General features: G+C 55.3%; 1 protein-coding gene across 1 annotated transcript in view; it reads left to right on the plus strand.

Moving 5' to 3' along the window:
• The first annotated feature begins 12,456 nt into the window (after positions 1-12,456).
• TCERG1L (transcription elongation regulator 1 like) overlaps positions 12,457-15,145 on the plus strand; it is a 194,427-nt gene continuing 191,738 nt past the window's right edge. The window contains exons 1-2 of the mRNA XM_043476085.1: positions 12,457-12,795; positions 14,859-15,005. Coding sequence (XP_043332020.1) covers positions 12,457-12,795; positions 14,859-15,005 — 486 coding nt within the window. The remainder of the gene's footprint in view (positions 12,796-14,858; positions 15,006-15,145) is intronic.

The raw sequence follows: 15,145 nt of genomic DNA on the forward strand, positions 1-15,145 counted from the left end.
TAAAATTTCTCAGTGGGTTTACTAATTTTGTCTACTTAAAAAAAATTCTCCTGATAAATATTTTTTGTATTTTGAGGTTATGTTATTAGGTACATATACATTCCCAGATGGCTCAGTGGTAAAGAAACTGCCTGTAATGCTGGAAACCTGGGTTTGATTCCTGGGTCGGGAAGATCCCCTGGAGAAGGGAATGGCTACCCACCCCAGTATTCTTGCCTGGAGAATTCTGTGGACAGAGAAGCCTGGCATGCTATAGTCCACGGGGTCCCAAAGAGTCAGACATAACTGAGCGACTAGCCCTTTATCTTCCTATATCATTATATGCCACTTCCCTTTAATCCCTGATAGTGTTTCTCGTCTTAAAGCATACCCTGATATCAGCGTACCAAAATCAGCTCTCTTTTGGCTCCTGTTTATACACAGGGCTGTCCCTAGTGTTGGTGAGACCCTGGGCAAAAATTTTATGTGGGGTACTGCCTATAAAAATAATTTAAATTAAAAATATATTAGAGACACATGGTCCTCTTGAGGTATCGTGATTTATCCATCAAGATTCAGAATGGACAGAGAGGCAGGTTTATTCTCCAATCTGCATACATGAAGATGCTTGGTCACTGGGACACACCATCTCTTTCTGCTCAGGTCCAGGAGTCTTACCTTTGTTACTTATTGCCAAGTGCACCATCCCTGGCCAATCCCTCACCTCTCAACAGGAGGGAAAGGTGGCGATGCTGCCGTGCCCTGCAGTGCGTGGCCCTGGGGACCTGTGTGTCTGGGCCAGCCCGGGCCTCTTGATTCCGGGGTTTACCCATGTGCACGCTGCCCTCCGCACCATCACTCCGGAAACTGCTCCATCCGTCCTGGTGCCCGAACACTGGCTTCCACGAGCCGCTCAGAGCTTGTCCCCGGACTTCCGCGATGGTGACCACACACACCAGTCTCCTTCCAAACACACGGGGGACGTGCTGGGGTCTGCCGAAAGTCCAGAAACTGGGGACTTCTCACTTCTGTACATTCTGCCAAGGATTTGGCAATCAGCTCTGAACATCGTCTCTCTTTTTTTCTTTTCTTCTTTCTTCACCCCCTGAAACTCTTCCTGGACGCACATTGGCCATTTGGCTTCCCTCTCGCTGCTTCCTCCCACTCTTACCTTGGCCGGTGACTCCCCCTGTGGTGTTTCTGGGTGACGCTTCCTCTCTCGTTCATTTATCTCCTCAGCTCTGTCTAATCTGCTTTTCAGTCCACAAATTGTGTTTTAAACCTCAAACACTATGTTTTTCATTCTCTAAAAGGTTTATTAAATCAACTTACAAATTCACCTACTTTTATAATCTCTTATTTTTTAGAGGCAATTTTAGTACATTGCTTTAAAATTTTTTTTAAAGCGTACACGAGAATATTTAAATGTCAACCACACCTATTTCATATTCCACGTCCTGCAATTCTAACACTCTCCTTCCTTTGGGGTGGGATGCTTCTATTTTAGTCTTTTTTCTGCAAACCTCCGTCCCTCTCTCCTCCTGTGGGTCTTGCTTGGCAATGTCCCTTTCATCTTCTTCTATGTCATGTCTCTGGGCATTTACTATGTCTTCTTCAAGTGGGTTTGTATTCCTGACTGCCTGCGGCCACCTCCCATCAGGGACTGCTTTGAATATGTTTTTCCCACTTGGGACAGTTGGTGGTTATAAACGACCCAAAGATGCATTCCCCACCAGCCAGCTGGAGTCCGTTGCTCGACCAGCAAGTTTCTGACCATCTCCTTTGCAGGAGAGTCCCCCTGGCTCCCAGCTCCGCCTGGAAGTCTCAGGCAGTCTGTTCCCCACAGCGGCTGCACAGGAAAGCCGGCGCACTTGGCTCCATGGACAGCAAGTGTCCAGTTTAATCATGTTTCCATTTAGGATTCCCTTGTCATTTTCAGCTTCTACGAATCCCTCTACCTTTTCTTTACTCCCAAATCAGCCCTGTTTTGTTTTGTTTTATTTTTTTAAGCTGTAATCATGTGCTGCTGCCGCTGCTAAGTCGCTTCAGTCGTGTCTGACTCTGTGCGACCCCATAGACGGCAGCCCACCAGGCTCCCCCGTCCCTGGGATTCTCCAGGCAAGAACACTGAAGTGGGTTGCCATGTCCTTCTCCAATGCATGAAAATGAAAAGTGAAAGTGAAGTTGCTCAGTCGTGCCAGACTCTTCGAGACCCCATGGACTGCAGCCTACCAGGCTCCTCGGTCCATGGGATTTTCCAGGCAAGAGTCCTGGAGTGGGGTGCCATCGCCTTCTCCAAATCGTGTGCTAGTGCTAAGTCGTTTCGGTCGTGTCCATCTCTTTGTGACCCCATGGACTGTGAACCGCTAGGCTCCTCTGTCCATGGGATTCTCCAGGCAAGAGTACTAGAGTGGGTTGCCATGCCCTCCTCCAGGGGATCTTCCTGACCCAGGGATTGAACCTGCATCTCTTATGTCTCCTGTACTGACAGGTGGGTTCTTTACCACTGGGCCCACCTGGGAAGGCCCGTACTTTTGTGTAAATGTTTCACCCTAGAAACTGTGTTGAAAGCACAAGTCACTTGACCAGTGTGCGGAAGAGTGCCGGTCTGTCACGTTCCCGCTTCCATGGACACGGATGCATGCTGTTTAGAGCCGAGAGACTCTTTGGGCAGAGGGCAGGGTGTGTCCTCATGGCTGTGGGGCCCCTGGAGTGCTCTGGGGCCTCCCCACCCCCAGGGAGTCTCCGTCACACCCTGGGGCACCTGAAACTGCTCCACCAGAATCAGGAGGACGGGGGGGGGGGGGGCGGTCCTTGGTGAGGAAGACTGTGTGGGAGGAGAAATAGGGATAGGGCGGGGAGGCGGAGGGGCTTCGACGGGCAGAGAGGCAGCTGGCATCCTGGGGAGCAGGCCACCCGGGCTCAGACCTACTCCTAGTCTCAGAGCCTGGCGCTGAGCTGACCTGTCCCCCCAGTCAGGCTAGTACCCCCGATGGTCAGAGGAGCCCACACCCCGGCAGCACACGACTATTGCACCCAGAGAAGGCGATCAGGCCCCGTGTGGCCCTACACCCCGGCGGGACACAACTGCACTATTACACCCAGAGAAGGTGATGTTGCTGCAGGGCTGAGGGCACTTCTGCCCGAGGGCTGGCAGACAGGACTTGTTCCCGAAGCTGGGTCTGTGTCGCGTCGCTGGCGCTGGGCGGAGGCACAGCGCTGGCCCAGGGAGATGCCCGCCCAGCCCCTCCCAGCCCTGCCCAAGCAGCCAGGCGTCCACTTCAGGTGAACACTGACTTTCACAGACTCAGATGGTCACTCCGGCCGGACAGAGAGAGAGCGGGAGCAGGGAGGGACCGTGGGAGAAGGGGCACCACGCTCAGAACCACGCAGCGGGGCTGGCCCCGTGGGGCTGAGCAGAGCAGGCGCAGGGTGGGTCTGGGTCCCGCAGGAAGGGGCTTTTCGGGGTGGCCGCCCTGTGGGCACCCTCTCTCCTCCCAAACCTGTCTGTCCCCCTGTAATTCGTCTGGGTCTTGCTGATAGGACAGAGCCCTGGGGTGTCCAGGGACCAGGAAGCCGGCCCTGAGTGCTGGGGGCAGCGGCGGCAGTGTCCGCAGTGGGGACACGGCTCCCGGGCTGCTGCAGCCCCGCCGCTGTCCGCGTGTGGTGGGGTCTCCTCACACGGAGCCGAGGAGGCAGCAGCATCCAGATGGAGCCGGGCTCACAGCCTGCGCTTGCTTCTGGAACGCACAAGCCTGTGCCCGCTGGGGCGGACGGTGCTCTCCCCGGAAGCAGAGCTTCGGGGAGGAAGTGTTTGCCCCGGCCCTCCCTCAGGATTATTTTGTCTTATCTTATAAACCTTTGCCTTTTTCTCTGTGCCAAGCAAGGTGCCGCTTCTGAGGCATCTGAGGCTGCAGAGGGGTGGCCACGGCTGGCCGGCCTGGCACCTGACCCAAGGGCCCCAGATAGCAAGTGGGACTTCCAGAGTTGTTCAGGGGCCCAGAGTGGGGCGAGGTCTTGAGGCAGTTTCGCTGGTTGGGAGCGCAGAAAGGCTGCCATCCAATCAAGCAAGTCACGGCAGGAAGGTCCCTCGACAGCGCAAACTCCACGGGCTCTGGCACATTTTGATTTGGGAATGGAATTCAGAAACTTTTGCACACAAATGCAGGAAACATATGTGCCTCCCTAAGTCACAGGTTGAAAGCCAATCCCCCAGGCAGAGGTGGGGCCTCTGGGAGATGAGCGGATGATACTCGTGGAAATGGAGACCTTGGAGGGATCAGTGTCCTTGTTGGAGCCCTAGGGACCTTGGTTTCCTTCTGCCTTCAGCTGAGAGCACACAGCGAGAAGACGGCCGTCCGCCGGCCGGGAAGCCCTTCCCCACCAGATGTGGGATCTACCCATGTCTCCATCTTGGCTTCACCAGCCTCCTGAACTTTGGCAAGCAAAGGCTTGTTGTGCAAGCCGCAAACCTCTGACAGTCTGTCGCCGCAGCTGATGGACTGTGACGTCTTTTCTCTCCTTGAGATGCTGTGTTCCAGGCAGTGGGGACACAGGCCTGACCAGGGGCTGAGGTCAGGGACACGCTGTGGGACAGAGAAACGCGGTCAACATGGGACGCGTGTGCCTCATCCACCTTCATCAGCCTCGGTGACATCCCCCTCAGTGGGTTCTGCTGGCAACGTCCCCAGAGGGTCTCCCCCACTTTGCCTTCATCAGGTTCGTCCTAAGATGATGTGTCCTACCTCTGGTTGCCACCGGGGGATACTGAGCCTAGGAAGGTGGGTAGACTCGTCCAGAATCACATGGCCACTCAGGATACATGGGCGCAGGCTGAGCTCAGAGACCCCACACTGTGTGAAAACACTGACTTGATTCAAGCCCCTCTTACCTGTGGACAACCGAGGTCCAAGGACGTCAGGGAGCTGGCCAGAAGTGCCAGGTGGTGGGGGAGACCGGATCCTTATGAGCTGGGCATGGGGCCCCTGCCCCCAGCACTTACAGACACCCCACGGAGTGGCTGAGTGCAGGGTGCAGGCTGCCGCTTTGCCGAGCCAGCCTGCCCTGCCTGGTCTGCTCACCCCAGGAGGCTCGCAGAGCAGGCTGCTGAGCAGTGTAGTGGCCCAGCTGTCCTTCCACCAGTGTCCCCGCAGAAGCTTCACTCCCGGGACACCCTGGTTTCATGGAGGCACCTCCACCTCACTACTTAGCTCCTTAAATAGTCAAAACTCCTGCCCTGTCTGATTCTGAACAGAGAAAAATGTCAGAAGTTGGACGCCCCAGAGACTGGTCCTGACCAAGTCTATTTCACTCGATTTATTAATGAGTTGGAAGAGTCAGAGAAAAGGTTAAGTGGCAGAATTTGCTGAATTCACAGAATTATTTAAGTTAACAGTTCTGGGGAGAAAAAACACAGACCATCTTCTGTGAAATTTTTTTCCCCCTTACCCTGAGAATATTTTATCAAGGTGAGAATTACAGCGAGCATTTCAAGCGTCTCCTCCTTTTTCTTGTTGGGATACAGCTCACTCTTGAGGTCAGAGAATTGGGGTTTGAAGGATGATGACCACTGTGTTCAGACTGTCACCTCTCCGGAAGACGCGCTGCTTGGTGAAATCAAAGACTTTGGAGAATAGCTGTCTGGCCACACCCTGCCAACGGGAAGGCACGTATGAGGTCAAGGGTGCGTCATCCCGGCCTAGCCCTAGTCTGTGAAGAACCCCACATCCACCCCTCTCAGCACTCTGAGTCCTGGCACTCGGCTCCCACCACAGGCTGCATCGGGGCGTGCTTGGCTGGCTGGCGGCAGGCCCGGCGAGCCTGTGTGGGAGGCCTGGCACCCGGGCACTGGGGTCACTGCTCACAGACGGGGAGGGGCATCGTGATGCTCAGCATCCTGGCCAGCTCTGCTGCTGGGAACGCCGTAGACAGTCCTCCGCCCAGGAATCTTGCTCTTCTGGAGCCTCTAGGGAAACAGCCCTGGCTGTGTGCTGGACGCAGGCCATACTGTAGACTCAGCGCTTGTTTGACCCTGGTTGGAACCGCAAAGCAAAGCCTCACACAGAAGAGGTCGATGAGCCAGTGGAGGGAGGTGAATGCTTTCCAGACGCTAATTGCTGGAGCCTCTCACCTTCCCTGGCCCAAGCCAGTCCAGCGGGGTTTTCCCCAACCTCCCGTCACCTGGTGCTCTGGATAATGGCCCCAAACAGTAAGATTGTATTACAAACACTCTTGATAATCTATATTCTTCCCCAGTTCCCACTAAGCTGCTTCTCCTCCTGAACTACTCCCAATTAGCGGGGCTGCTGTAACACGTCTGCCACTCCCAGCCCCTCTTATGAGCCAGCGTGTGGCCCGGCCACTGTGTCATTGAGCTGAAGGATGGCCAGGGCTCTCCCCATGGGGGCACGGGTGATGGGAATTCCCTCCTTAAGAGAACCGGGGCGAGCGCTCAGTGTCGGACAGGTTGGAGCGGGATTAACACAGTGCCTCCGTCTGTTGCGGGGTCGGCAAGTTCTGACGGAACAAAATGAAACTATACCCGAGCACAAACGTCTGTGTCCAAATAGGTAGTCTGGGCGTTTTCTGACTGGCGAAAGGCCCACTTAGCATGTGTCATGATTGTTGTCTGGCTTCCTAGTTGTCAGGCCTGTGGAAAAAATGTGAACAATTTCATGTCTCCAGACCCTGCAAATCACACCAGGCAATGTGAGTGCCAAGAAGAAGCCGACGCATCGTGTGGCCTCTGAGACGGCACAGTGCCGACTGCTGTCGGTCCTTCCTGGTCTAAGTGTCCGTAAGTCCTGTTCTGATAGGATGAAAGCCCCGCCCCCAGCGGGGGTCGGCAGACGGCCCCGAACGTGAAGGGGCACAGGAAGGGGCCGGGGCAGCAGGACCCCCACCACTACCGGGAGCCTGCAAGGGCCCAGCTTCTTCCCCGGCCTCTGGCTGCCCTCCCTTCTCGGGTGCCCCCGGGTCTAAGGAGAAAGAAGGCCACGCTGGGGCGGGGCCTCGGGGAGGATGCTGGGCCGCGCTGGGGCGGGGCCTCGGGGAGGATGCTGGGCCGCGCTGGGGCGGGGCCTTGGGGAAGATGCTGGGACTGGCTGGGGCGGGGCCTTGGGGAAGATGCTGGGACTGGCTGGGGCGGGGCCTCGGGGCGGGGGGGATGCTGAGCCCGGCTGGGGAGGGGCCTGGGGGGGATGCTGAGCCCGGCTGGGGAGGGGCCTGGGGGGGGGGATGCTGGGCCGCGCTGGGGCGGGGCCTCGGGGAGGATGCTGGGCCCGGCTGGGGCGGGCCTCGGGGGGGATGCTGGGCCTGCCCCTTGCCCCCTCTGGGCCGGGCACCCAGGATGAACACGGCCCCTGTGTCGTCGTGGCTGCCGGTTTGGTGCTGCCATGTGGTCGCCACCCCATGGACTTTAAGCTTCACGGGGGCCATCTCTCTCCCTCACGGTCATTCTCTAGAGCCCGGGGCTCAGGCTGCTGCAGCCTGGGTCCCTGGAAATCACCTCTCTGGGTGGACACCTCCCAAGGCCTGGCTGGCCCCTAGCCCCTCCCTGGCTGGGCGCCCTCAGGCAGGACACGACCTGCAGAGCCCTGGCCGCGTGACTGTCGGCTGGACGGAACATGGTCAGATCGCTGACTTGTCTTTGCACCTGCTGGGGACTCAGCAGTGACCTGGGCTGGACTTCCCTCCAACATGAGGAATCCTCTGGTCTAGTCGCTGGAGGCCGGGAACTTCTTACTAGGGATGGTGGAGAGAGGAGAGGACAGTGCTCGGTTCCTGCTGTCCAGGCCCCACTGCGCTGACCAGGGATCAGTGTGGACCTTGAGAATGGCTCTGCAGAGGGTAGCGACTGAGGGTATGGGAGGGCAGTGGGGCGGGGGGGGGGGGGAAGTCTGCCTTGTCCTGGGCATCCTAGGACTAAAACCTCAAATATCCACTGGGGAGGTGTCTGGTTTCAAGGGCTCCACGGTGCCCCACACAGCGTCTATGCACCCCAGCATTTGGGATTGATTGGATAGGTGGGAAGTCAGGTGGGTAGATGGGCAGTTCTTTATAACTACAAAATGGACAGGCTGCTGAGTGGGGTGCACTGCTCACCCACCCCTGTCGGGACAGACTCCCCTCTCCTCCTACTCGTCTTTGCTGGCTGTCTGCCCTGCTGTGGATAACGGGGTTCCTCTGGGGATTTTCAACAATGTGGGGAACCCCTCATGCTGTGATGCTGAGTGAAAAATAAGGTTTAAAATTATTTGTTATAAAATGCAATTTAACATAAAATGTAATAAGATACACTGTGTATAATAGACATGATCACAATAGAGATGAGTAGAAAAAAATATATACTGTGGAGGGAGGTCAACAAAGGTTCATATTCCTTTTTCCTCCTGTGGGCTTGATTCATGACGCTTTGCTATATTTTCCAGATAGTCTTCAGTACCACATTTATAATAAAAAGCAGTGATAAAAACCCTTCAACGAACGAGCACTCTGGTGCCTGTCCAGGTGGCTCTATGCTCCCAGCTGCTTTCAGTCTCCCTGTGTCTCCCAGAGATCACCACCTCCATCGCTGGCCCCCTGCAGGCCTCTCCTCTCCAGGTCTGTGCTCACCTGGGGTGACCCCATCCACACGTCCCATCTCAGAGGCCGAAGACAGCCGCCCCCTCCACCCTTCTGCTAACTCAAGTTCTGTGTCTCCAGCCAAGGCTTTGTTCCTGACCCTAGCTGGAGCTTGCAAGCACGACAGATCCTGGGTGGGTCTTTCCAGGTGTCCCTCGGAGCCTCCCAAGCCGTCCTGCCTAGAGCGACCTCTCCTCTTCGATGCTCGTCCCTGGGAAAGGATGCTCAAGTCAGACTCCCGAGTTGAGCAGAATGTAGGAAAAGCACTCTTCCACCAGCCCCTTCTCACCCGCGCTGAGCCAGGTATCAAACTGCCAGTCGTCCTGGAGATGCCAGCCTCTGAGATGGTGGCTCACGTTTGTGGCTTCCATCCTGGGCCTCATCACATCACAGCTGGTGAGTCTTCAGCAAGGAAGGGCCCGGCAGGATTAGCGTTTGTTTTGGAAAGATGTTCTGGCAGTGTGAGCAGGTGGGCGGGGCAGGGCGCTGCCAAGGTAACAACTCAGTCCTCCATCCCCCCTCCACCCCATCCCCCTGAGGATTATTTTTCACTCTGCAGGCCTGAAGAAAGTACCTTCATATTTTTGTTTCTCTCTCTTTTGTGGGGAGTGGGGGGCGGTCTATTATATTTTACTTAGAGAAAGTTTTTTAAAAACTTGAAGGTAAATCATTCTACAAGCTGCAAAATCTTACTCCACTGATTTCTCCCTAACACTCAACATTTTTTTTTTTTGCCTGCAAGGTAATAAGCAATTCAGAACTTATTAGCATATGAGGCTGATTCACACGTCTCTCCTGGTGTGGATCTCCTTCCCTCAGTCTGTCACAGATTAGCTGGAAATTTCTGCTGGTTCTGCCTGAATAATACAGGCAGACTGAAGGTTGCTTTTATTGGTTAGGAGAACTTGAGACTAGACTCTGTGTAAAACCCTTTACGAGGACAGTTTCTCAGTGACTTTTACAGAGAGAAATAGGGCCTGAGTTGATGGGGTGCTGGCCCAGGGCTGACCCCCTGGGTCACTGACGGGTACGTGCACCTGCCCACCGGTTGCGCAGGCCTACCCGCATCCACCTGAGCGTCAGGGCTTCCCCGGTGGCTCAATGGTAAAGAAGCCGCCTGCGATGCAGGAGAGCCAGGTTCAGTCCCTGGATTGGGAAGATCCCCTGGAGATGGGAACAGCTATCCACTCCAGCATTCTGGCCTGGAGAATCCCATGGACAGAGGAGGCTGGTGGGCTACAGTCCATGGGGTTGCAAAGAGTCAGACACGACTGAGCAACTAGCGCTTTCACTTTCTCACTTTTCCCTGGCACGGAGCCCTTGCTCACAGACGGGGGGTGGTTTCCAGTCCTGATGGAGAACAGGGCTCTTGTAAAGAGTCCTCTTAAATACCCCTTGGAATGAGAGCATCTAGGAGGGGGGCTTCTCCTATCCATGAGGGTGTCTGGTTGTTCCTGGGTTGAGTGGGGTGTGTGAGGAAAACCTTGAGATGAATGTGATTGAAACAGGAGCCAGAAGTAGGGGGTAAGCCCATCTCCTGGCTCCCCTGTCATATCAATTAATTAATGAATTCGTGGAAATCGCTCTGCACCCGTGTTGTCCTCTGCTGTGTCCCCAGAACCCAGCACACAGCATGGAGGGAAAGGGGCTCGAGCGCTGTGATAAATGAATATAGTCAAGCCCATGGCAGGAAGCAGCAGAGGAGTCTGGGCTACTTTGAGGATCTTTGAGTGAACATAGTTGTGATTTCCCAGCTCTTGTTCAGAGCCGAGCAGCTGCCCAAGGCATCCTGTGCCCAGGGCACCAAAAAGCCAGGGGGGGAATAAATATCACCAGTTGACAAAAGCTGACTTTAGCAGAACCACTCCAAGAACAGGGCTGCATGGGAATGAGTGGCACTCCCCCCAGATCTGAAGCACCCCCAGATCACAGCTAACGCCTGCTTCCCGGAAGCGTGGAGTCTATGCACATGGTTTTCCCTTTTTCTGGGAGCAGCACACAATCTGGGCACTGCCAGCCTCCAAACCGTGGAGAAGGGGTGAATAACTCCTATTCAAACAGGACCCTTCAAGGGGTCCACATTGGCCTGCCTCAAATTGCTGGCCCCAATCCCTTAGCCTGGCTGTGGGCACCAAGATCAAGACACCTACCAGGGGCGTGCATGAATTAAAGGCTGACACTGAAGAGTAACAGGCTCCGAATCTGCAGAGCTTTCTGATGGTAGCTGAGAAAAAACAAAATCTTGCCAGCCCCTTTTCATCAAAGAAAGAGATAAACTTGCTAATTGAAAAATGGTTCGTGTGGAGGAAAACATGGAGATGCCAGCTATGTAAATTAGCATATGCCCTGATGGAAAAGAAATCCTGCCGGGCCAGGAGGAAATTAAGCAAATTAGGAGAATGAGGAAACCACCCTGGAAGCAGATGGAAAGCACTCTGCATGGTCAGCTTATCTCAGGAGGGAGGTCTGGGCACCCGCCTGGAGGGGAGGACTGCTGGTGTTTGGAGAGTCTCAGGTGTGTCCGTGGGTGTACCTGGGTGGGTGCATGCGCTCCTGCTCAGGTCAGGGTAGACTCTTCATGCCAGCTCTGAAAAGCACACTTCATAAAACCTTCCTTCTTCAGGCGTCAGGAAGGCCCTTCACCAAATGCTCCTGAGAAGCACTGGGCTTGCGCTGTGGCTGAGCCGAGGTTTCTCCGGCGCCCTAAGGAGTTCGTTAGCACATGGAAGTCTCCATCCAGCTATCTGCGCGAGCTGCCCGGAGCTGGGCTGGGTCTCGGCCGGCATCCCAGGGAGAGACGGCACGGGACCCGGGTCTGCAGCAGGACCGAGGTCAGCAGGGGCGCGCGCCGCCTGGCGGCGACTGCGTATGCCCAACGCTAAGCCAGGCTCCACAGTGCAGGCCGAGCGAGGGTCCCTCCAGGAGGGGTGGTGGTCCTTGGCCCCAGGCAGCGCAGGGCAGCACTGCGGAGGCCGCGTGCGATGGGGAAAGGAGCCGCACAATTCTGGACCCAGTACAGCCCAGGGCCCGCTCACAACGGGCAATCCCAGCCACCACCGGACGTCCTGTGCAAAGGCCCGGAGGCGACCTGCCCGGAGAGCAGCACCTGGGTGCTGAGGCGCGGCGTAGGGGCCGCTGGGCGGAGGGCCCGCTAGGGGCCTGGGAAAGGGTTTGGCAGATTCTCCAGAGAGAGAGGGTCATCTACCCGTCCCCGGTGGCAATTGGTGCCCGCTTGGCGTCGGAGGCTGCAGCCAGCGTCCCCTCGGGGCCCTCCGCGGTTGACCGGATAAAGCCAGGCAGAGAGCGGTCCGCGCCAGCGCCCCGAGCCCCGCCCGGCGGCGGGACGTGCCAGGCTCCAGCGCCTCCACCTTGGCCTCCGCTCGCTGCTGCTGCTGCTGGACCCCGGCTCCGGGCCGGGCCGTGCGCGCCTTCCCCCGGCGTGCGCTCCGTCCGCGAGAGCCGGAGGCCTCCTGTGACCACATCTGAGCCCGGGGCGCGATCCGCTGGATCCCGGCCAGGCGCGCCCTCAGCGCCCCGCGCCCCCGCCCGCTCCCCGCTCCCTATCCCCCTCCCCCGCCGCCGGCCGCGGGGGCCCAGGGGCGCGCGCCGGCTGGAGCCCGGGATCTGGGGACACTGAGAGCCCGGCCCGGGGCCTGGGGGGCGGCGGCGGTGCTGGGCGGCCGCGCTCGGAGAAGAGGGCGGCGGGCGGGAGGAGGGGCTCCCCGCGCGGGGCAGGGGCGGAGCGAGCGGCCGCGCCGCGGAACCAAGTGAGTTGGCTCCGGAGCCCGCGCCGCCGCCGGCCCGCACCTCGGGCGCCCGCCGCCCCCGCCGCCGCCGCCCGCGCGGGGATGTAGGATGCTGGTGGGCGCCAGGCTCCAGCGGCGGCGGCGGCAGCTGCAGCACCAGCCCCGCCGGCGGCAGCCTCTCCTCTGGCCGATGAATGCAGACCCGCCGCCGCCGCCGCCCTGGGTTTGGATGGTGCCCGGCTCGGCCGGGCTGTTCCGGCTGGGAGCGGGGGTCGCGGCCCCGCCCGTGCTGCTCGCCTCGGCGCAGCCCCCCGCTGGCCCGCTGCTCCCGGGGCTGCCCGCCTGGCAAGCTCCCGGCGAGCCCCTGCTGCCGCTGCCGCCGCTGCCCTCTGCGCCAGACCACGCCGCCGCCGCCGCCGCGCACCGCTACCCTGTGCTCCACGGGCAGGTAACGCGTCCCCGGCCCCTGCCCCGGGCTCGGGGTGGCGGGCATCCCCCTGCTCCTGGCGCCGCCCTCGCCCCGACTCCGGCGGCCCCGGCCCCGTGGCGCGCGCTCCCCCCTCCCGCGGTGGTCCTCGGGCCCCCAGCCCATCAGGGCGCAGCCTGGCAGCCATGCATGGGCAACAAAGTTCACGCTCCGACGTCCCGTTCCGCCTCTGGCAGCTTTTGCAAGTCTTTCTTCCCGGTCTCTCGCTGGGCAGTTTGGAGACCCGCGCCCCAAAACCAGAGTCGGGACTGCCCGCCCCAACTTTGGCCCCGGCCGGGGTCGCTGTCCAGAGCGCGGTGCTGAAGTCGGCGCCTCGAAAGCCCAGCGCTGCCGCTGCGGACTGTGGCCGACTTGGCGGATAGAAGTTAATACTTTTACAGCCTCTGCCAGGCTTGAAAAGCAAGCTGGGAATCAATAGCTATTTCTGATTCTGATCTAGTGTTTTTTTTTTTTTTTTTCATTTGAAAATAGACTCAGGACAATGTTTAAGAAAATTCAAACCAGTGGAAGCCTGCAGGAAAACCCTGGCTTTAATACTGAGAAATGCTACTGGGTGATCTCCACTCCCACCCTGGGTCTGCCCGGGTCCACTAGATTAGCTACTGTCATATTGCACTTTAGAGGAGTTTGGCGTTGCACACCTGGAATTAAAAAGAGAAAGTGACTGTACCTTTGATTAATGGTGCAACGGAGTAGGGCAAGCTGGTTTTGGCAAGATCCATTGTGTGCTATCTAACTATGCAGATGGATTTAAATTAGGGAATAGCATGTATTTTATTCCAGTGATTCCAATCATCAATAGCATATTCAGATGAGTGGATGACAGAATACACAACATCATTAATTTAATTCCAATATTATATTGTAAGCCTTTCTAAAAGATGTGGTTAACTCTTCTTAAATTGGTCTTTGGATGTAATGATACATCACATATGTGGTACTGGATATGGTGTTTTGATGTGTGATGCAGTTCATGTTCATATTGTATTTTTTAATTATTTTTTTAGTAAGCATTGGTAGTTTTTCCTTTTCTTTCTTTCCTTTTTTTTTTTTTTTTTGCTATTTTGAAGGGGTTGTCATATCCAAGTGCTACCACTAGAGGTATATAATGTCAAGGAACTACAATTTTTTTTTTCCCGTTTGGAAAACTGCATTTTTTTTCTTGTGTAAATTTAAAACACAAAACCTCTCCCAAACAATATTAATCTTTAAAATATTTTGTGCTGCATATTTTCTGTTAAATAACAGTATTTATCCTAGAAGAACATTTTCACATAACAGGAAATTCAAAAATGCTTTTATGATTTTAAAACAAATACATATTGAAGCATTCCATATCATTGAACAATGAACCTATTCTCCACTGATAAAGATTCAGTTAATTTAATTAGAGAGACTGTCTCCTAAACTGTCTGCCCTTTCAACGTTTGCTGTCTTATTCTCTGCACTGGGATTTTTAGTTATGTGATAATCTCACTTACATTTTCTTTGCCTTGGAATCTATTTGCATTTGTGGACCTTGGAAAACTTTGAATCTTAACCTCTTATTTTGAAAATATTTCTAGTCCCTATTTTTAAGGTGATGAGTATAATTAATATGAGATGTTGTATGGAAAAGGATATAATAAAATATAGCTCTCTGCTTGCTTATGAAAAGAATTCAAGAATTATAAAAGGAGTACCCAGCGTTTCACCTTTCCACTGTGGTTTCTCTTGTTCTCAGGACAGAAATTTGTTTCTTACCATGTTCTCGTGATTTTGTGCTTCAGAAGTTCTTGCCTAATGTTAAAGAATGCAGCGTTGTTAATGCATTGTGATGATTCTGATACAGAAACTTTTATAAATTTTCAGAATTTTTGAATATTTGTGGGGTTTAGGGACTGGAAAGAGGAAATTTTTCTCATAGCCAAACACATGCATTTTAAAGTTCCCTTTTAAAGCAGCTACCCCAGCATCTTTTGGTATGAAGTAGAGTTGATTGATACAGGCTAATGAGCATGCCCTTCTCTTTCCTTGGGTTCCAGTGGCTGTTTGGTGGTCATTCCCCATCGATTGGACTGTCCCCCACTTCCTCTGTGGAACTGGTGCCCATTTTCCCACATGTCTGCACATCCGCTCTTCCACTTCCTGTTGGGAAAAGCTGGATGGACAAAAGGATCCCTAATTGTAAGGTAAAAATGCAAGTAGTTTGATTGGACAGATGGGCTACTCATTACTAAGTTGTTGGGTATTCCCATAACAGAAATCATGGTGTATTTCTGGTTTCTTATTGCAGTGGATCCACCATTAGGTCTAGAGAGGAACCTTTTCA

The sequence above is a fragment of the Cervus canadensis genome, chromosome 8 (genome assembly GCF_019320065.1).
Source record: "Cervus canadensis isolate Bull #8, Minnesota chromosome 8, ASM1932006v1, whole genome shotgun sequence".
Lineage (NCBI taxonomy): Eukaryota > Metazoa > Chordata > Mammalia > Artiodactyla > Cervidae > Cervus > Cervus canadensis.